Source organism: Ochotona curzoniae, unplaced genomic scaffold (genome assembly GCF_017591425.1).
Source record: "Ochotona curzoniae isolate NIBS_2020 unplaced genomic scaffold, NIBS_Ocur_1.0 contig_3643, whole genome shotgun sequence".
NCBI classification, from domain to species: Eukaryota; Metazoa; Chordata; class Mammalia; order Lagomorpha; family Ochotonidae; genus Ochotona; species Ochotona curzoniae.
The window spans coordinates 2,711,907-2,735,696 of record NW_024465933.1 but is presented as its reverse complement, the minus strand read 5'-3'; the positions used below and the strand labels follow the sequence as shown (position 1 = coordinate 2,735,696).

General features: G+C 36.4%; 1 protein-coding gene across 2 annotated transcripts in view; it reads right to left on the bottom strand.

The window, feature by feature from the left end:
• NYAP2 (neuronal tyrosine-phosphorylated phosphoinositide-3-kinase adaptor 2) overlaps positions 1 to 23,790 on the bottom strand; it is a 245,167-nt gene that overhangs the window by 208,559 nt on the left and 12,818 nt on the right. Inside the window, exon 3 of one of the 2 annotated variants that reach the window (XM_040982790.1) lies at positions 23,015 to 23,252. In XM_040982790.1, the coding sequence (XP_040838724.1) occupies positions 23,015 to 23,235 (221 nt within the window). In that variant the 5' untranslated portion in view covers positions 23,236 to 23,252. Of the gene's footprint in view, positions 1 to 23,014; positions 23,253 to 23,790 lie in introns of those variants that run through there. The other variant, XM_040982791.1, reaches the window with a different exon arrangement.

Sequence of the window (23,790 nt, the reverse complement as noted above, 5' to 3'; positions counted from 1 at the left end):
CTAGTGTAATGCTATATCTTCAAATTCATAATATACAGTCCAATGACCATCAGTGGTGCTGGCACAAATGGATTATCAACATTGGTTCAAGGCAGGAAAGGTTTCAAAATGAAATAATTGCCTCTCCCATGTATAACCAAATTTTTATTATTTTTTTTTAATTACACAAGTGTCAAACTTCTGAACTTTAGAATAATCACTTCCTACTCCATTTATTATTTGTGTTAGAATTGTATGAAAGAGTGGCCTCCTTCCTCAATTTAGCTGTGGGAAGGATGGTGCAAAGTTGGTTATTTGCTCACAGATGCCCCCAGGAATCCTACTGTTCCCAAGAATATTTAGATAACTGTCTTCCCCACATCCAGGCCAGGTAGCAGTGGTCTTTTTGTCTCATCATTTATACCAGTAAAGATACTACTGGAATTTCCTGCCCAAACTCTTCTGAAGGTAAATTCAAGCGCTGTTCCCTTCCTTAGTCACACAAAGTCTTCTTTCTTACTTAACAGAAGCTCGCAGGCCCTTGTGAGATAGCATCTCTCTATTATTAACACATTCTGGCTTGCAGTTTGATGAGTACAGGGATGAACACTCGTCGCACTGAGAAGATTCATAGTTAGCTCTACATCCCAGAAACACTCGTCTTTGCAAATACAACTTAATGGAACAGCTGATATTGTATCGCTTTAATCTCCATGTTTAGTTTTTGCTTTGTTTCTTTAGAATAATTAGAAAACATTTGAAGACCATTAAATCACTTGTTATGAAACTTTTTGAGCAGTATGAATCAAGCTAAAAGGTGACCATTTATCTCAATACAATATTTTGCTGCCAAATCTTAAAATATTTGTTAAATTTCCTTTTGAGAATTTTGGTTATACCTGTCTTTCTTTTACAGTTATTATAGACTTTAAGTTTTTAACAAATATAAAGTCTAGAATTTTGGAAGAGTAGAAGACATTCAATAGAAATATTTTCAAAAGCAATACTTTTAAAATGAGCACAGTATTAAATAAATAAAGGGGTTTATGTAACGATTCATAATGGATATTCTATTAAATGCTCTTTAAGTACTATTTTATTGATTTTTGGCTGATATATTGATAATTAGTTTTTTATTTCAAGTGTACTTTTAGCATATACTTGAAAAGATTCTATGCCTTAAGCGCTGTGCATATAATGTCTAGCTTGAAAAGCAATCACGACAGAGCCTTCACAGTACTCTATGTCCATTTTCTTACTCAGCTGTCTCTCACTTTCTTTCTTTGCAATCCGGGGTAGTGAGCTGTTCAGGGCATGGCTCATGGTTTATGAACAAAAGGGGCATGTAAAACCTTTGGACTTATTTTATTATAAAGGAATCTGACCCCATTGAGTCTTTGTAATGGATCAAATGCGTAAGGGTGTTATGAGATAGAAAACTATTTTCATGATAGGAAATTTGCAGGAAAAAGACACATTAGTTGGATGCAAAGCAAGACAGATATGTCATATAAGCTCTGCAGTGCTGTTACTGAGGAAACGGAAAGAAAAGATCATGTTACCCAAATAGGTTCAAGGTAGCTCCTCCTCATTACGAAAACTGAACAGGCACATTGCATTTAGTAAGTAACAGAGCTCAGTCAGAGAGAGCTGCAGTTCTCAAAGACGTGGTGTCTGCACAAGGCACACCACACACACACACACACACACACACACACACACACACACCTTTTAAAATGTTCATGGAGAATTGAATAATATGAAACACCTATGCAAAGATTTCAAAATTGCTATGCTCCAGAACAAAACTTACCTTTTCATCCTGTTTTCCACAAAATGTTTTAAGTTCCTTCATAAAGATGACTTTCAAATATAAAGATTATTTACTTATGTTGCTTTTACTGTAAAAACATGAACACATATATGTAACAGAGTACAAGTGTGCATACACCATTAGTGATTGTCCTGTGCAGTCATCATTACAACATATATGGCCAGGGTTGTTTGGCCTCGCAACCAAAAGGCCCAGCAGAATATATGTGTCTTTCTCTTAGAGTACCTGGTTCCTAGTCCCAGCTCTCCCCCCAAATCCAGCTTCCAGCTGATGCACACCCAGGCAGTCAGCAGGAGATCACCCAAGATTTAGGTATGAGAGTGAAAGACTTAGGTTAAGTTGCAGGTTCAAGGTTCTGACCTGTCCCAACTCTGGCTGCTGCAGGTAACTGGGTGGCAAAAATCTACAAAGGTATGGGAAAATTCTCTTTTTCTCATTATGTCAAATAAATCTATTTATGAATATACATTATGTGTCCACAAAAATATGTCATATACATATTAAAATATAATTTTAACACATTTAATATAAATGTGATTATTATACTCATAGGGACTTTTGGTAAATCTCTCCGATTTGGCTCCTCGACATTTCTGTTTTCTCAGTAGTTGCCACACAGCTTTTCTTATACGTGGATTTTTGAATGCCTAGAAGCATTTTCACATGAGTTCCTGGAAAGTGCTAGTGACGTTTTGTGTTGGGACATTTCCAACGTGGTTACAGGAAAGGAAGCTTATTTTAGAGAAAAAGAGTAAGAGATGAGGTAAAAGAAGAGAGGGTTAAAAAGCAGGCAATTGATCATTAGCTGTTAAGTAAAGCTTTTGCACACAAATGCGATTGCTTGGGAAAAAGCATTGGAATCTGACAGTGGAAACAGAAAATGGACTCACTTCGAAGATTAAATGTGACCCAGCAAGTGCAACCACCAGCGTGTGCATAAGCTGATTGAGGTGATGGGCTGTGTCAGACCCTGTGTTGGCAAGCACACATAAGAATTAAGTCTGGGATCACCTCAGATGAAGCTTCTTTGGGGATCCCCCAAACTGAGTTGCTGGAATCAGAACCCCAACCATGGAGAGAATTGCAGGTTCCATGATCTGACTTGGAGTGCATGTGTCAGAGCTGGGTCTTCTCAGTGGCTTAGATGGAGCAGTGGACAGCATATCCAGGTACACATGGAGGATATGGCAGTACTTTGGAGTCTACAGAGGACATAACAGAGGATGGAGGACAGAACAAATTAGTCAACTACCTCAGGAAGTGTTGGTAGAGAATAGCTGGGCAAAAAGGGATTCTAAGGTGGACTGTGTCAACCTGTGGATTCTGGAGTGATTTCATCGTGCTTGGAGTAGCGAGATCAGCAGTAATTTAATACTGTTGAACCATTTAAATCTCTTGAGTAGGACCCCTAGAGCATGCCCCACACTCGGGACCCTGTGGTGGTGTCAGGTGGCTGTCCTCCATCCCAGGATGCAGAGGCATTTGGGAGGCCGGGTGTGCTTCTCTCCCCCAGATATAGGAAGGAAAAAAAGAAAATGTGGAAGTGGTGATGTCACCCACCTTCCTGTAGTCCTTGACCCTTTGCACCCTAATCCACTATGTAAAAATAATCAAAAATTAAAAATAAATATCGAGAAAAAATAAATCTTGATCTCAAATTACAAGAATCACTATTTTCTCTGCAGAGAATTTTGGGAGCTGCCTGTTTTTAAAATCTGCTGTCCTTATGTTCTTGAAGCTAATCTAGAGAAGCAGAGACCCAGAAAAGAACTTAAAAAATTAAATTTTGTTAATAAAGCAATTGTGAAAGCATGTCAAAATCCCACCGTTTGTTGATGATGTATATTGGTCTTCACTAAGAGCAGCATATGCAACTCATGTAGCTGTGGTGTGCTTAATTCAAGCAGATTACAAAACGGGTCTGAATTTAAATTTTCATTTACAAGTTACAGGGACACCATCTTCAAGAGGTGGAATCAACAAACATTATAAAGCCTAACGATCTGTTTCTATTTTTTTTCAATTTCTTTTTTTTGTGTGTGTGTTATTTATCTTGTCTTTGGTTTCCACACACACAGAAAGAGCAGCATTTTGATTAGGGCACCACTTCTTAGATCTAAATATCTTTTACGTTGTTGCTTATTAATAGTGTGTGTTTTACAGTGGAAATTCTGATAGTAACTGATTCATGCTGTGGCATTGCGTGGATGAATTGATACCTGCATCATAACCTACAATGTCATTTGCACAGTGGCAGATATGTTGCCAGCATGCAAAGAAATTAGTGATATTAACCATGATAGCAGAAATTTTTAGCTAGAACAGCTAGCAAAGTGAATATGTGATAAATCACCAAGTCATTTTCATTTAAAAATAACTTTGATGTTATTATAATAGAGCCTAAGTAAATAATTTCTGCTTGTTAAACTGAAAGGGGGAATCTAAATAATTCCCACATTTATCAACCATTTGTAATATATTTTTTCTTCTTTTTCTTGTTTTTTATTAAGTTTTGGGTCATTTATATTACAAGTCATCGATGGAGATGTTTATCAGTTCCTGAATATTGCCAAACGCTTTTTATCAGATGCAGAGGTAGCATGGAGATTCTATTACACAAGGACAAATAAGAAAGGAACTAATGGAGGGAGTGAGATGGGGAGAGGGTGGGAGGCGTGTTGAGTGAGCAGATCTAAAGACAGCAGAACGTTTCAGGAGTCATGATAACCCAGAATTAATCAGTTTGTGCTGACACATTTCTCTGGCCACATCTGCTAACTGTAGGTAAGGTCACATGACCAGAAGCTGTGAGTGTATCTGCTCAAGAGCATAGGAAGCTCTTAGACTCTGGGCTAGTAATATGCACCATGTGATGCAGACATTGCCACGGAAACTACATACTTTACAACCGATTCCTTTCTCCTGCCACCTTGCTCTCTCAAAGATGCACCAGATTTCAAAGCAACACCAAAAGAAAATCACTACAAAGGAAACTTCGTAGAGCTTAGTGGACTATTCAGCACTTAGACACAAGGATTCATTCTGGACTTTAGGAACAAATATGCTATTCCATTTACTATTTTTACTCACATACAATCTATCTTGAAGCAGACAATTAGAAGATATGTTAACCACAGTTTCAGTTTCTCCTCTTTTGCTATAGTAAGGCTTATTTTATAGTAGAACATTCAGTTCCCACTATATTATTAATTTCCAAAGAAAGCTCTTTTTCTTTGTTCCTCAATATTCGGACATGCAAAGTATCAAATGCACTGTAAGAAGCTACAGTTGGATGAACATTATGAAGAACCAGGACAGATTCAACACGAAATGTGCCCTGAAGACAAACTTGTGAATTTGGAGTGTTGATTTCTTGAATGTTTGGAAAGTGCTCTCAGATCTACTGTGTCGTCATAGGACAGGTGAAGCTGGCCTTCAGATTACTACTTTGGATCCTGCTCAGGTTGTCTTTGTGCTCTTGTATTTAATTCATTACTCTTCCCTTAATCCCAAAAACAAAATATTTAGTTATTTTTTAGCACTTTATGTTCCTCTTGTTTGCCTTTTCAGAACTCTTTTGGGATCGGACACACCTGAGTTCCGTCATAGCTCTGGCACTCACTATGTGATATTGTCAAAGTTTTTAATCTTAGCGTCCTAAGTAGAACCAATGCTGAAATTTTCCCCACAGGAATATTGACTGTTTCAAATAAACATGAACTCTAAGGAATCACACCAAATCAATACCAGCTGCTACAGTGATATCTACAGTTGCTTACATTTTTTCTCACTTACATCATGTATATTTTTTGAACAGTCTTAACATTTCGAAATTTCTCCTGATGAGGCCTTGTCATTCCATTGTACAATTGGTCATTGATCAAACCAGGAAAGTTGCAATACAATATGGTGAAATTTCTTCTAAAGATTTGTCCTAGGTGATGATAATTAGGCCAGCAAGCCAATAAATGAACTAACATGTATCAGAAAAGTAGGATCCATTAACCTAATCAACCTTTCACTTGTTTCTGTAAATAAAATAAGATGCAACTCTGCCATGAATATTCATTGAGGTATCACTGAGCATAATTTCATCCTACAAGACAAAGTTATGGAGTTGCACTGGAAATCTAATGATATGCCAGGGTTAGAACAATCATCACCTTAACTTTTTTTTTAATTTGTCAATTAGAATATAATCACTCTGGTGAGAAAATACAGTTAAGGAATTGCCATAGGATGCTGCAACCCAAGTTTAAGGTTATCTTTGCAGGCTCCACCTTGATTCCTTTATCAAGGTACGCACAATATACCAGTTAAGAAGATAGCAATATCAACTTAGACTGACACATTCTTTACCCCCCAAAGAAGAGAAACTCCTTCTTCGGTCAGTCTAGGAGCCTGGAATCATGAACACGGCATAGATGTTTCCTGAAGCTTCTCTTACAGCCCACAAGAGTCAATCTACATAGGTTAGGCTGGTACAAAGACCCGAAGCAGAGAGGAGAGTATGGTGGGAAGGACAGGCCTTCTCTTGGTTTCTCTTAATGTAATTCTCCCCTGGCCATTTAAGAGAGCAGCAAACAGTTGAATCACTTTAAGAATGATCTAGTTCATTAGACACTTTTTTTTAAATGGGATTCTGCACAAGGATCTGGGTACTAGTTGGCTTAATTTCAGGTATTACATATGGAAGGAAATCATTACATAAGATAGCGGAAGGACTGCATTCTATGGAAGCTAATAAAACAAAGCAGGCAATAACTCCTGCCAAGAGCACACAATGTTTCCGAGAGTAATTGAACTGAGTCCTGAAGGAAATGTAATAGTCTGTCCATGGCGTAAGTGACGAAAGGCATGCAGTAAGCAGGTGTGAGCCAAGACTGAACTTACACAAGACCACATATTCCCCTTGACCAGAGAGGAGAGTCTCGAGCAATACCACTGCCTGGCAAAGTGAGCAACAACTTTCATCACTTTTACAGGTGAATATACTAAGATAACAACGTGAGGATAAATAAATCCGGCTAAACTGATGCATTTTGCTGTATCTCATTTAATAACTTGCTAAAATAATCCTTTCATGAGCAGTTTCTGAAGTTAATATCCTGGATGGTGACTATCTGGACGACAGGGGAGTCATATGCAGAAGCATTTCTGACAAGATGTGGTTTTTCTCTGTTCAAAAGTCTTTAGTAGATTCCTAGATGTTACATTTTCTTTCCCTGAAAATATCAGATATGATTGCCCACCTGATTGCTATGCCCAGCAAGAACCTAAACTAACCTGGATGTCAATCATTCCAGGACACAGATCTTCCTTCTCTATAAATTTACCGATGAATTGCTGTGTGACCACAGAAAATCCACTGTTCCTGCTTGACTGACAGTGTGTATTAGTCCAAATCCAAGGACAGTTTTAAATGCATGGTTTATTACCAGCTCATTAATCTTTTTAGCATTTTTGCTTCCATTTTCAGCAAGTATTACTTTCTAAACACCATCAGGAATGGATCTTATAAAATCACTCAGAGTAAGGTAGGAAAGACTGTTATGGCTATACACATATGTTCTCTACTCATTTGTCTTATACAAATGAGCCAATATGCTATTCAAACAAAAGGTTTGTAATTTGGGGATTATGGCATTCATTATAGCGAGCAAAGCCTTTTCACATGCGAGGACTGAATAAGCGGTTCTCACAGGCATCCAGATCACCTGCTTTCTGCTAAGTCATGGATGAGACCTTCCCATGTCCTGAGTGCTCACTATGCAGGTACAAAGGAAAGAGGAATAAGCATGCCAAGCCTTTGCATCAGTAGTGCACTGGATATAAATCAACACCCACTAACTATGGACTCTGTTATCAACCCTCTGTGTATTAGATATTATTTATTTATTAACATACTAAACTGAAGGTACTGTTATCGTCGCTGTGTTATCGTGGAGAAATCTGTAGCCCAAGGAGCCTAAGATATTACTTGTTCATAATTGCACAAGACAGAATTAGAGCTACTTTTGGTTTGGAAGTAAATCTCTTAGATCATACTTTAAGCAACGTGACAGGAAAACTCTAAATAAATAGATAGCAAAAAGATCAGCAAGAAATGAGCATATCAAGCAACTGGTTTTCCAGAAGAAATCATAATTTTCTTTAGGTTCTAGTGTTTAAGAATGTATTGCTGTGCCCTTCATGATAACCTCCATGTGACTGGATACCATATGGATGTTGGTTCGTATCCCGGCTACTCCACCTCCCATCCAGGTCCAAGTGTGTTGGCTGGGAAAGCAGTAGAGGATGGCCCAAAGCCTTAGGACGATGCACACACACTTGAGAGACCCAGAGAAGCTCCTGGCTCCTCGCTCCTAACTTCAGATCAGCTCAGCTTCTGCTGTTGTGGCCAATTGAGGAGTGAACCAGCAGATGAAAGATCATTTCTCTGCCTCTTCTTCTCTCTATAAATTTGACTTTCCAATTAAGAAATAAGTAAATTTTAAAATATAATATATTCCTGACAAGCAGATTTTTTCATTATTTTTCGTTATTTGGCTGCTCCCTGCTACTACAAACCTAAAGTTGAGCTTACACTATGACCCCTCCTCCCCCCTCATACATACAGATGCATCCCCCACCATAGGCACACAACTTTGCATTCTCACAATCTTGTCATCAAACTGCAAATAATAGATATATAAATAGGTAGATAAATAGACAGACATTGCATATCAAATTATTTAGTTTTATTACTCTAAAAAATTGCCTCTTGAAATTTTCATTGCATTTTCCTTTAAAATATGTTATAATAAACATCTGCCAGTTGGATCAAATCTAAAATTAAACCTAAAAACACATTTATTTATGTGTTGATTATGAAATAGGTAGATTCTACCTTGTCAATGAGTAAAAACTGTATAATCTTAATATGCTAAGTTATATTTAAAAAGTCTATATTCAAACAGAAATTTGGTAATAGAAAGTCCTCTTATGTTACCCTGCTTTGTTTTTCACTCCAAAAGTGTGTCAAGAATTTAACTACAGAATGAAATTAACCAGCTATAAAATACCATAATGTGCCCTTGCCTTCCAAGGAGGAGTACACTAAATAATTTGCTTAATGGTATCTAACATGAAACCTCAATTTAATAATCAAAGTGCCCTTACTTGTTGGCTAAATTCCAGTGCAAAATGTTCTGTGTGTAATCCATCAAAACGTCAATGAATCAAACACTCCCATGCACACACACACACACACGTGTGCAAACACTCGCAAAGCAAAAATAAAAATAGACATCTTGATATGGCAGGCTGATGCACTGAAACAAATCAGACTGGCAGGTGGCTACTTCTTTTGTCGGATGCTGCTGGTCACTCATCTTGCAACCGTGTTAGAGATATGCCTCATTGACTCAGTGGTGCAATAGAACACAGCCATGCTATGATCATGAATTTGTCTGGCACCTAGAATGTTGCTGTTTCTCTTTCTTTTTTTTGTCAAAGCTCCATGTCATTCAAAGCTAATTATTGTCATCGTGTTGGCTCCAAATTCAACTTCTAGAAAAGCAAGGTCACTGTAATATTCAAGAAGTGCTAACTTAAACATACATTTTTTTTTTATTATGATAGACTCATTTACTTTCTCTTCACAAAATTGCAAGGATTTCTTTTAATAACTACTTTTGTTTTTCCTTTTCCATAAAATTTGTTCATGCTTAATGCTTTGGTTTTATAATCTTAAGTTAATCAGAACCACAGAAGGCAATAAAATATGCATAACATAAAGTTAAAGAAAAGAACAATTATGATTTCAGAGAATTTTAAAACTTTGACTTTTTGACATATGCGTTTTATATAGATAAATATAGGCAATCTCAATCCCCATTAGAGCATTTATGATATTGCAGATATTTAAATATAAGAGTTTGGTGAAATAATAGTAGGATAGAAGTCTGATGCCAATTTCAAAAACCCATATTCAAAAATTTTTTAAATTAACATGCTAATTCATTAGACACATAAAGCCGAAGACTGGTAATAGCATGTATAAGTGGTGTTCTCTGTTACATATGTGGTTATTAGCTTTTCTCCAAAATTAAAACTAGGTACGATCATATAAATTGAAAATAGGTAACATTCACAGAAAAAGTTCAAAGAAAGTACTGATATCAGAGAAGAAAAAAACTGACTTGATAACATTTTCATTTTAATTAGTTTCCTCTTGTTAACATTTTTAATGCAAAATAACACTGTCTAGTTCAATGTTAGTCAATCTTAATGAACTTGAAGGGATTGGAGAACTCTTTCCATATTGAGAAACTAACATAAATAAAATGAAACAAAAACTGACTTTAAAATATTCAGGCTTGATATGAAATGTATGATATTGTATTTCTTCAAATATATTAGGGATTGTGTTATCCATAATTAGGAATTAAAATATCTCTAAATCTTCACCTCAAATAATTGTGTAATAATATCATACACTTTGATCATTGGTAATACTTTCAAGATTCATGGAATAAAAGGATGAAAGATTTTATTAATCAAATTAATTGCTCAAGAATTTAGACTGGTAATTGGAGTCTACACAACATTTATCATATGATGGAATAGGTTGCATCTTCAGCAGCAATCAGCATGGCTACTAGTTGACACATGGAGTTAGTTTGTTGTATCTGGTTGATCATTTTAAACATACTAAATCAACTTTATATGTGTGATTGAAGTAACATAACATGCATGTACTATAAAAGAAAATCAATAAAAAAGTGTATACTTTTCAGGCCACCGTAGGAGGGATCTGTCTAATAATCCTGTACATGTTCACTGAGACCATTTCCTTCTGTTCCCAGGTCTCCAGGGCTACAGTAGTTCATACATACTCTCAAACCTGTTTGGGACTTCTCATTCAATTCCGGGGTGATAGAGGTCATCCTGTTTTCATGTTAACTAAATCATAGCCTGTCTCAGACCAAGATTGCCAATTGTGTTAAATTAAAGAGAGAGGGTTTTGCTGAAGGCAATTGTGTTGATACCGTTAAGCTGACTTTTTTTTTTTTCAAATTCTAAGTTACATGGAATGTAATGCAACAGAAAGGCTTGCACAGATAGGGTCAACTGCATTAATGACAAATCCACAAGCAGCAGTCCTTCCTAAAACCCAATGCCTTCCTAATCTTTTATTCCTCTGCTTTAATGCAATCATATAACTGCACAGGCTTAATATTTCCACCTCATTTCAAAATGCTCTCTTACATGTACAATATCTCCTTGGAGGTTTTAATCTTGTGAGAAGTGATAACATATTTTCCATTCAACTGTGTTTTCAAAGGCAGGAGCTTTTCTTTTTCAGGTCGTATGTGAAACTGATCAACTTCTTTAGAAAAATCATGTGATGCCAAGTCAAAACAGAGTCCCCACAAAGGATTATTCCACTGTGTCTTTAAAAACTATCTGCTTATAATGAGTGCGTCTGGCAGCTAGTCATTGGGAAGGATATTAGTCATGGTTCCTATCATTAAATAGAATTGTCCATGGTTAGAAAACAGACTCAAAGCTGTAATTAAAACATTCAGGGATGTAGTTACTTTGTTTCCCCTTCCCCTTTATTCTCCTCTAGTTAACCCTGAGTATTTCCCTAACGCAGGTATCCCTACACTGCCGTGATGCTCTCATTTGACTTTCACAGCTTTGCATTGACTCCACTTTTCTGTTTGTGTTACTAACGGACAATTTTAACCATGGTGTTTAATCGTATTAATCCTCACTGGTTTATGTTTTGGTAAATTTGTCCATAGCATCCTTGTCAATTGCTTATCTGTTCAGTGACATCATCTTTTCTCGCATTTTATGTTTCTCTTTTCCTTTCTCTCTCTTTTTCCCCTGTTGTTGGTTTGGTTCATTTGGACAAACATCATTCCTCTCCTACACCTGTTTATCCCAGTCCAACACTGCAAAAAAATTGTCATGACACAGTGGGAATGCAGCATGGCACATATTATTGGTATTGTGACTTGAGTGGCAGCCGACTGACACTCAGAGAATAATTTATCTACCTGAATTGAACTAGACATCACTAATGCACACGCAGATTGATTGTACAGCTTTAGTGGATGTATTCTTTATTAATGAGATTCAGTATGATTTGCTAAAAAGGCTTTTACTGGGCAGTAATTTTCTCTACCCTTCCCCCAACTCTTTTTATCCCATCTAATCTGTTGAAATATGGACCATGTTTTGAAATGTCTCTTTATATTTTCATGTAAGGAATCTAGGCTTTTATAATTACATTGGGTCAACTGAATCAAACACAAAAATTTTAAAATTATTATGCTTGCATTATGTTATGAAAAACAGGATCCCAGAAAAAATCCTGTTATTAAGAAGAACTGAAATAGGTTCATATGAAAAAAGGAAAAAGAGATATATTAAGAATCTTTTTTTGACACCTGAAAGAACTAATTTCTAATGAGATTATTAAAAGTTATGGAATTTTTTTTCTAAATCAAATGCACTATTTTTATTGAACTGATTGACAGTTCTTCAGGACTACAGGCTTCAGACATGGCTCAGTTACCACCCAGCAAAGTGCCCAATACTACACATCTCTTATCACATTCCTTCATCACACAGAGGCCAACAGACAGAAGAAAATGATTCACATTGATTTTTCCTAGAACACTGTAAATGCACCATTAGGATGAATTGTTTCAGATTCTCTTCTCACCCTGAACAAACATTTCTTACCACAAAATGCCAACGCTGGCATGTCAGTCTCAAGGAAATCCATCACCTGGTCCTGAGAGGAGTCTTTTCTGTACTCGGCTCATACTGATATTTTTCACTGTCTTTTATTGTTCATATTTTTTAAATCATATAAAATATCTTTCCTAATTAAAATAACATCAAATGCTGAAAAGTTATTATTCTCTTTCAAATGACCCAGAAAATACCACAGTGCTTTCCAATCCTGCGTTGTCACCTACCTCCCCACAAGAACTACTTCAACTGTGTACCAGAACAGGCATAAGATAATATGAGAAATTTTGAGAAATCTGACAGTTGGCTTAGCCTGAGATTAAGAATTTCTCCACAAATAATCCTAAAAGCTCAGCATCCTGCATACAATATTCATGCATTTTGTGGAAGAGTTGGATGTGTCAGGGTTGAAATTATTACATCAAGAAGAAAGAAAAACGGAGAGCTCTTCTTCTGCACAAAGAGCAGGTGTAGGGTCAACCGTCTGGCCCATCAGTTAAGACGCCAGTTTGAAGGTCTGCGACCTCTACTGGGATACCTGGCTCCAAGTGTTCAGCTGGACCCTGGAAGGAAGTGGTGATGGCTCCGCTAATGCTCCTAACAACCAAGTGGGAAAGACCCAGCTCCCAGTCTTTGTCTGATTTAGACATGGCTAATTTAGCCATGCATTGCGTCTCTCTCTGTCTCTCTCTCTGTGTCCCTCTCTCTCTCCCTTTCTCTACCTCTCCTTCCTTCCTTCCCTTCTTTCCTCCTTCCCTTCACTCATTTACTTTTTAAAAAGCAAGGGAGATGCTCTCTGAGCCAGATTCTCCCAGCATTTTCATACCAGTATAAAGCTAAAACCTGTTAACAGTTTATACACAGCGATGCTGAAAACACATCGTTCTGTAAAAGAAAAATCAAACTACAAAACATTTGGGGGAAATCACCTTAGATTTAAGCTCTCACAGATACATATAATGCAATGATTTCATTTCCATGATTCATTACTTTTTTTTCTTCCTTTAGCTTTAGCCTAAATGTCACAAGAATTTCACAGAAAAGCTATGTTTCCAATATAAGATTAAAAATGTATAATATCATCCACAACAACAGAATATATTCATGGTAATTTTCTTTAAACAGCTGGAAATTCATTGGGAACTACATTTAAAGTATCATATCCCAAGTCAACATGTTTGCTACTCTCTTGGAAGGTCATCAGCAATGCACTGAACTTACAAACTGATTTGACAAATGTTACAAAACCTACTATGCACAAGAGACAGCATCTCTAGTCTTGGAAACCAGGTTAGTAATTCAGACCTAAAGTGAACAATTATGGCATGCTTTTGATTCTATTTATATGCTAAAATTCTCTGCAAGGAAATTTAACCATTTTAGAAGACAGAACAAAACATGTGCATATTGAGAAGGTGAAACAAAATGATAAAGGAAAATATCCACAGCAAGTGACTGGGTACATATTCCGTGGTCACGTGCTCAGAACCAATCATTCTTTTCTGTATTTTTTCTACCCTTGACAGTGATAGAATCCTTCCATTGGATTCTATCCACACATTATTATTATTAATGTAGTTCCATCAATTGATGAAGATGGGGATAATTATAAAGATAGTAATAGTAACAATAAATTAATCACAGTGCCACTGACACCATGGCGGTTAATACCTCTAAGCAGCTAGGATAAGGTGACTGTTTCAGTGGTCACTCCAAATGCTCTATTTTTTCTAACAACCTGAGCATTGTGTTATTCCCAATTTAAGAATGAATAAACTTGCCTGCAAGAGATAAGGAGCTTTTTTATAAATCTCACTAATCTAGACAGTGGAAGAGTCCGTCCTCATCTGGAATCTTGGTACAAGAAAGTTCCCAGTACAGACCGACACTACCCTTGACTCACATGCACAATCCTACCTCAGGTTACCTTCAGTGCGGGTATCAATCTAGAGGTATATTGAATCAGGGAACAATAGGGAAGATGCTAACTGTGCAACAATTAACAAGTTGATTATCTATATCCTCGCCATTACAAAAATACTATTTAAGTATTATCAACATCTAAAATCACATAATTTATCCATTATGCATTATTTATCCATTATTGTCTTTTCCTAAATGTTACGTATTTTTGTAGGCCTTTTGTATTGTGTCTTGTTTTACAGGACTGGATTTTTTTTTTTAAATCTCTACCCTATACTGTAAAGCAGTTGAATATGTGGATAACATAATTCTAAGAATCAAGATCACTGACTCCGCTAACTGCACAGAAGCAGAGACCTCCAGGCAATAGTTCATCTGTTCTGGTTAAATAGATGCTTAATCTCCCTTTGATATTCACTGGGTGGAAAGCTGCAGTTACGCCGGGTGAATACACTGTGGAACTCTGCTGTATAATAATGGACCCTTCGCGAACAATGGTGTCCTGGGCATTTACAGGTTGATGAGAATGTAGATCCCATCTTCGATGTTATAACAAAAGGAAATATTTTGTCAAAATAAAAACATGTATGCATGGCTAAGAGTTTTACAAAAGCATTTCCAAAGTCTATGATATTATATACATTCAAAAGACTGAAGCACAAAATTTAGATGAATACCAATAAATCATTGGAAGTTAAAAAGTCATCTCAAACTTAATGTATCTAATACATTTTTCATTGAATATTCATCTGCTGTTTTCCCTGTTCCAATTTGTTACAATGTCATCCTTCCTTCTTGCTCTCACACCCCACATCCTGTTTTTCACACAATTGTGACACCTCAACCTTTCAAATGTGTGTTGAATTCCACAGCAGCACTTGCTGTCTAGTTCAGCCCACCATTTCATGTGTGCCTAGGGTGCTTTTAATTTGTTTCTTGTTGATTTCCTCATCTCTATCCTCTCCATTCTGAATAGCAATCAAAATGGCCACCTTTGAAAGCATAGAAATGATATTTTACCGTTGCTGTCAAAACGCCACAATAGCTCCTGTGTTATCCCACTTGCACACTAAGCAAAGGTCCTGCCAGGAACCTCCCTGTGTTTGCAAGATCTGACCCCACAGCCTCTGGTCTGATGTTACCTTCGCTGCCTCACTGACTCTATTCTATTTCAACCATTCTGCTCTCCCTGAAGACCCTCCAACATCCCAGGTCACTGCCACTTGCCACTTTTCTGTTTTCCTGCAAACCCCATACTCTGGAGATTCATACTGCTTCTTCTTTCACTCCATCAAGGTCTTCACTCAGACAGAATACCCTCAATGAGTCTTTTCCTGCCCAGATTGGTTTTTGAATTTCTCTCCCACAAGAGTCTAACCCCCAACTTCAGCTTTCTTGATGGAGCCTCAAACCTACCCACAATTTAGCTTCCGCTAAGTATACTTTCTTTGTCTTTTGCGTGTCCTCCTTGTCCTCCACCCCCAACTAGATTATAAATCCTGGGTAAAATGTTTTATTCTATCTTTTCACTGTTTTATCCTGAACACCCTGTGTAATGCCTACAAATTTCATCCTTAGTAAGTGCTTAAACACTTTGTATAGAAACAAAATAAATAAGCCACACATACAAACATCAGCCTGATATAAAATACGTCTCCTCAATAATGCTCTTTTTCATTTGTGCTGAACTATTTCATTTCTTATTCAAACATCAGGATCTACTGAGTGATCCCTTTTGTTCCAAATCGGACTAAAATGCAATTCACTAATTGAAACAATAGATTTTAGATGTAGGACTTAAAAAAAAAAAAAACTTCCCAGTGCTTCTTACTAAATGTACTTTTCTTTACAAAAATTACATTTTCTTTCTGTTTCCTGGCAGGCTGGTCATATGCACCTCCAGTATTAGCATACATTTTCTTTTGTGTATTTCCAGATAACCAACATTATTGAGAATAACTTTTAACCATGAGCAGAAATTCATCTTTCGATGCCCTTATTTGTCTTACATCACTTTATGATTAAAGTTAATTTCAAAGTAACCCATACATTTATAATGAAGATATTTTCTTCAGGCTACCTTGAGGTTGGGCAGGAGCCTCAGAGCAATTCTATTGTTATTCTCAAGCTGTATTCTTGCAGGTTCATTTTTTGCAGTAGACATCTCTCTCTAGGAAATATTGAATTTTTAGTAGTAAAAATGTCCCCTGACTTATACATTTGCTCCACAGTAATTTCTTTTCTCTCCCTGTTTTTTGAGCATTTACAAAGGCCATCTTGGGCTAACAGATTATTTCCCAGTAACCCAAATAGTATGAGATATACACCACAAGAAAAAACTATTGCCAATGAATCTATAACTGCTTTTACATATTTAATACCACAAAATTAAAATTAAAATTAAGATTACCTTAAATTTTCCAATGGGTTTCTTTTCAATCATTTAGTTTTCCATGGGGTTGGATGTTTGGAAGGTTCAGTCTTTGCTGCGGTTTCGTCAGCTATAGAAGAGCTTAATTTTCATGCTGACTGACCTACATGCGTGGGGTTCTGCTCTGAAAAGCCCCTCCTCTTGCTAACATCTGTCTGTTTATTCTAGATACAGACTACTGAGCCTCTGCAAATACAAAATCAGAGCTGGGCTATATGATAATTAAAGCCAAAACATTCAAAAGGTGAATAAGTTTTGAAAAAGAGAACATTCTTGAGGAAGAGACATAGAAGGCCCTCGTGATGTTATTTCTGATTTCTCTTGGTATGTGACTAAATGAAAGATCTGCACTCTTATCCATGCAAATATAAATATGATGTAAATGTTAAATTGATGAATTCTGCATTAACCATCTCAAAACAATTACCCTTTCTGAAACTAAGAGTCTATCCAAATAAACATCAAATTGACCTGTACACAGGGTATCTTTAGATGTATACATTTCATTATCATATATATATATATATATATACATACATATGAGAGATAATCTTCACCAAGTTAATTCCTTTAGAATCAACTTTGTAAATATGGTTTCTGGTTAAAACAGTAACACCCAGAGGGACAGACAAGATAAGCTACTGAATTTTCTAAGTCTGGGGTTCTATGAAGAACAAATCTTCCCCATGCATTTAGCATAATAACCCAAATCACTCCCATGTCTGAATATCTTCTTTTGCTTTCAGAATGAAAATCTAGATGCATGATGTGAACAGAAAAACAAGCAAAGCAGTTTGCAGTCCTCTGGAATGATTAATAGAAAAGTGATTCGAGTTAGTCACAAACACCAGAGGAAGCTGAAATTAGAGAGGTTATTAAGACACCGTCTGCTGTTTAATCTCACCCCTTATCAACACATTAACCTTGTTTTCTCTGCCTGAGCACTAAGTCCTAAGAAAAATTAGGTCAGAAATTCACATCAGATCAGATCAGCTGATTCATTCCAGCAAGACCCTGACACACTACAGATTTGAGTTTAACTCAAGATGGAGGTATGAGTCAAGGCTTTTTGTGCATTTTAATTTTTTCTATGCTATTCTAAGCAGTGCAGTAACGGGTAACCATAGAGCATTTTTACACTACCTGTAGCATATTTCTAAGTGTTCCATCTAACTGTAGAGTATTTCTGAAAGTCGCTGGCTGTGTTTCTGAATATGTGCTCCTTTAGCTGTCCTCACTTCATTTGTGCAATGGTGCTTCAACACCCATTTTGATACATGCCTCCAATTAAAACAGACCCAATGAGGTCAGCTATTTGTGACCAACTGACGCTGCACTGAGTGGATATATCATTTACTGAAATGTACTTTGACGTGTATTCAGTTTCCAGAAAGTCTTCATCCACAAATCATCCTTCCATAAGCTACTGCCATCCAAATACAATTTATGTTACCATTAACATTTCTCTAATAAGCGTGATATGTATAATTGTGCCTTCAGGTTGAGCGAAAATTTAAAATATTAACCAATTCCAAACTTCAGGGCCATAATAACTTTGCTTTTTCAGTAGTAATATGCTAGCAAAGGAAAACAATCTTTTGTTGTTTTATTTTTGCTTTATTTTCCTCTGTGGTCCAATGGATGGACTTCAGCGGTCTCTTGGTTCTCTTTTAGCCACACAAATTCTGAAACCCTCAAATATAAACAAAATTCGAGTGCACATACTAATAAGCAGCTGCCTGCGTGTTTTAAAAGGAGCTACAAGTAATCTAATCCCATTCCTAACTGTCACTTGTAAAGAGGAAATATAAGCTCATATAGATCGCTGGAGGACATCCACTGAGAGTAGAGGCTCCTAATCAGCCTGAGAAGCCCTCCGGGCCAGAGCCACTTTGCCAAAGTCAGGAACTGTCTTCTGGGCTCGTAATGTTACCAACATAGCATTTGCTTTAATGAAAAAAATAAATCCTAACATCAGAAATTATGCTTTGAAAGATTGTGTGTTGGCATATAATCAGTGCTCTTAATTTAATAGTCCTTATATTTTCAAAATATTGTGGCTAATCCCCAAATGAGACCGTGCAGGTATTCCACAATTCAGAAGGAAAAATGCATTTGAGAGGAATCCTAGGACATCAACATGCATTTGAGGTTATGAATCATCATCTGTGCTCTGTTCTCCTTTATGAATGTCTTTATTCCATCACCTACAAAGGCTGGTGCCCACAGCTGGTGGATCTCCACAGAATGCCTTAGGTACTCAGGTTCACACAAGTTCTGCCATGTCAGTTGTTTGTAGCCAGCTTCCATTTTCCATGATCACTTAGCTGGTCTCTGAACTGTGTTGGTGATTCATTACCTTGCCATATGCACTTTTGCATTTAGTGCTGATGTTAAAACCTAGGGTCTTGTAGCTCATGTCTAGAGAATGCTCTGGTTTGAAGCCGTGGATTTTTGTGTGCTTCTTTTCTTCCAGTCTCCCTTAATAAATAGTAAATCTCATTTAACAGTGCCTGCACAAAACCATTAGAATTGAAAGTAGCAGAAAAGATGAACTACTGAAACATTTTTTCATTCTCCATTAATTTTTTCTCCTTTAAATCTTCCACTCTCTTTTCTCACCAAATGTTACTTGACGCTGTTGAGAAGCAACACTCATGACATCATTTTTATTTATTTGTTATATTTTTATGCAAGGAGTCTTTTTAGTAAAATGCCATTAAAACATGGATATGAAGCTATAAAGATGTTAATCGTGACAGTTAACAGTAACTTCGAACATTGAAAAAGTGATGGGACATTCTGGTTCTGAGAGCTCAGTGTTTTAAGCTTCCCAGCTTCAGCACAAAAGGCATTTTGGGACATATGTGATCCAGAAGGCCAATCATTTAAAATCCTATTTCCATTTTTTAAGCCATCTCTGGCAGTCTGCACATTCCAGAAATTGCAAGTGACACATTTCACAGGGAATTATCATCAATGCCTTTTCAAGGTCAAGCATGCCCTTCTTTAGACTTTCAATATTTATAATCTATATATTAAATCACATTTCGTATTTTAAAAGGCACTCAGCAGACTCATTAAGTAATATTAATTGATTAAACCATGTTCAGTAATGCCTTGCTGAATTTTCTCTACTTGACATCAAGTTGCACAATAAAAATAACTAAAGTGTGTGTTAAATTTAGATGTGGGTAATCTGCATTTGCTTTCATCCCTGGAATCCCAAAATGTCTGAGAGTGGAATTCATGATGGCCATTTCCCAAATACTAAAAATACATGTCTGACTGTGACTCTGTAAGGTGGACCAATGCCAGAAATGCTGTTTGCGGGAAGAATAAAAGATGATTATCATTCTTAAATTTCCATATTTCCTTGATACTGGTTCTCATATGAATGGAACAAACTTGAACTTGGTCGTTAAAATGCGTATCAGACTGGGTCACCCATAATCAGTATCAGTTTTGTCACAGATTATGTCAGAAATTTTACTCCCCCCTCCCCACGGATTCAGCATATGGTTAACTTCTTTTGCTTTTCTGTCTTCTACCTCCGACCCCAAATAATAACCAGAGATGTCTCTGTTCTCACACTGTACATCAAGATGAGCTTTGGGAGAGGCAGTTAGAGATGTCAACAGCAGAGAAGCCCCTGCTTGGGTTCTTTCCCATCTAAAGATATTTACACATAAAATTAGAATTCCCAAATAAAGATTTGAGAGAGAAAGAGCAATAAAGAATGAAAAGGCTTATAGATAGTAAGAAGCATACCACATCTTTCAATTGCTTACACTGGGGAAAAAGGATAATAATAATAGTAATAATAATAATAATAAACATGGTGTTGGGGATAGAATTTGCCTCTCCAAAGTTTGGGGTATGTTTTACAGATGACTACCTCCTATATGTATCCCAATTGATTTTTATACTAACATCTGAATATACCTTCAATAATGAGGCTCTACTTGCATGTGAGGTCAGGGGGTGCACTGGTATGAATAACTCCCCTTTGACTTGCTTGAGTTTCCGAGGCATACGACAGACTTCCACCTTGATTTGCCTTCTCAGTGAATGAATCTCTAGCTGGAGTTTGTCCTAACTCGGGCACTAGCTCTTTATTTCAATTAGCACCTCTAACTCTACTTAACCTTTGGAGAAATAGACTCAAAGAATTTCTCAGAAAACCTGCCCTTCTGTTCTTTTTTCTTCAGTTATTTCCAGGTACTGTGCATTTCCCATAAATGTTACCCCCTCCCCCAATTTATTTCCTGATTAAAGCTTATCCTACTGGCCATAGAGAGCCAAGAGGGAACTTTAATCACACCTCAGTAACTAAGCCATCCACCATGGCATCCCTTCCTGTCTGATCACTGAACCTTCTTGTGCTCCATTCAAAATGCATTAAGTTCCTCCCTACACACCTACTCAGGGATATTTTTACAACTTTCCTTTCCTAGAGCACTAATATTCTCTATGATAATAATCATTCATATCTGAGTTTTTAATATGCTAATTTCTTCCTTCTTAAAGGAAGAAAATGTCAAAATATCAAATCAACATTGACACCAATTCCACTTTGTATATTTTTATTTCTTTTTAATCTCACTCTATACTTTGCTTCAAATTGTGTCTTTGACTCTTTCATGGGTGCATAATGTGATGAGATTTTGTCCCCATAGCAAGAACATCATATTGGTCATATCAAGAACGATACCATGTTGAAAGGCAATGGTTAGTCTCAGTCTATTTAAATGCATACAGAAAGGAATCAACTACTGCTTTTAATGCCAAGATTGAGAAATTGTAAGTATCAGATATGAAGTGACTTTAGAAATCACATGAATCATTTAGTTTTGAGTTTTAGAAAACTAAATGCTATGAAAATACAGTGAAATTATTACACACCCACAGAAATCCAACAGCAACATTTCACATTAAAAAAAATGTCCTAAAACATTTATTGTGCTATAGAAAAGAATTTGTGAAGTCAACTAACATCATCAGTAATTAAAAAAAAAAACAGAATAACTGATGGCAAAAATATTAAGAATAAACACATTAAATTAAAAATGCTTAGGAATTGTATATCATTACCAACATTTTTATCTTAGCAACAAAAGGTATCACCCTTTTAATAGTATATGATGAAGAGTAGACACTCTCCATCACCTTCAACATTTCCTTCTCATTCTTTGTTTCCAAATCTCTCTCTTCTGTTAGCTAATTAGAAAATTACATTATGTTATTCAATTTCTTTATGTGTAGGAAAAGAGCATGTTAGACTAATATTTTCTTTTCTTAGAATCATCCTGTTGACAGAAAGCACATAAAATACTGATAGCATATTAAATGAAAAATCCACTAATGAAAATATCTTACTAATCAACCCATTGAAGAAAGAGGACTATCAAACAGAACCCATACTTACCTTTATCACTTGCAAACAGCAGCATTCTTTCCAAAAACCTAAGCATGTGATATTACTTCCAGTGTCAATTTCCTAAGAAACCTACCCTCAATTTTGAAAGCAGTGATATTTTGCCCTTTCTTTTGTAATAGTAGATTCTGCACCATATAAGTTATAAGCCTGAGGTACTGGATACAACATAAGAAATGTCACAGAAGTGAATGATTCACCCAGAACACAGATTTCTACCCGTCTTTCCACTCACAGAAATCAAATGATTTATAAAAGGACATGAACTATATCTTAAGGCTAGAAACTATATACCATGATCACAAAATGTAGGCCTTTTCCTCAAAGTTTTCCAATTAAAATGTGAATGTTGAGCAGGAAATTTTATTTAGAGGAAATTTAATTTTTCTCTAGTCCATCCGCACCTTTCTATGCACAGAGAACAGAAAATAACTTTGATTAAGTAAATAGGTTTTTGTGAAGGCCAGCTTCCTGTCAGCAGGATGGCTGGTGTTTTTGTACGACTGCGCATTGTCTCATCAAATCTGATTTAACGTTGACTTGCCCCTTGTAGATCAGATGACAACATCATAGTCTCCCCCACACCCTTACTGTGGACATCTCTCACATATTTCCCTAAGTGTTCACAGATCAGAATCCTTTTATTTATATTTACCGTTTTATTGCTTCTTCTTGCCTTCGACGCTTCTCATTCTTCTCTTTCAAATAAGCCAAGTTGGTTTCATTTCTCAAACGATCATTCTCTCGCGCAATGTCTGATGCGTTCTGAATAACCAAGCCGTCGTACACCTTCATTCCCATATCCTCAATGTACTGGAGAAATGTGTCCAGAGGATCTTCTTCGGGATTAGAACTCATCATCTTGGAGGATATCATGCAGAAAGGAGTATTTCCTGTAAAACGGGAACATATTACATGTAGGTAAAAGCAAAATGTTATCTATCACCTCTTATGTTTTGCAAACTCTCATCACCAATGAATATGGCAGACTCCACTTGTATAAAGTATCTCATTAGAAACTACAAATAATTAAGTTGTTTTACATGAGTATTAAATGTGTATTAACCTGTGTAACAAATGTTCCTTAAATCATTAACGTTAGTAAGGCAAGGGCCAAAATTTAATGTGGTAAGCATTGCATATGAAGGTAAAAATCTGATTTTTCTCATTAGAATAATGTTTATGGCATTTTTATACCAGTGAATATATCTGTACAAGCATTATCCATGTATCATCTTGTATAAGATTTTTCTGTTTAATTTCAAATAAAAATATATAATTAGTTTTATGAAACTGAACTATCTGTGAAAAATATGACCATAGTGAAAGAAAGACATATCTCTGGACAAGGAGAAATAAAATGGCAGGATAGGGTTAAGAACATGTTTAAGCAGACAGATAATCATTAGACAGAATGAAGCAGAGACTCCA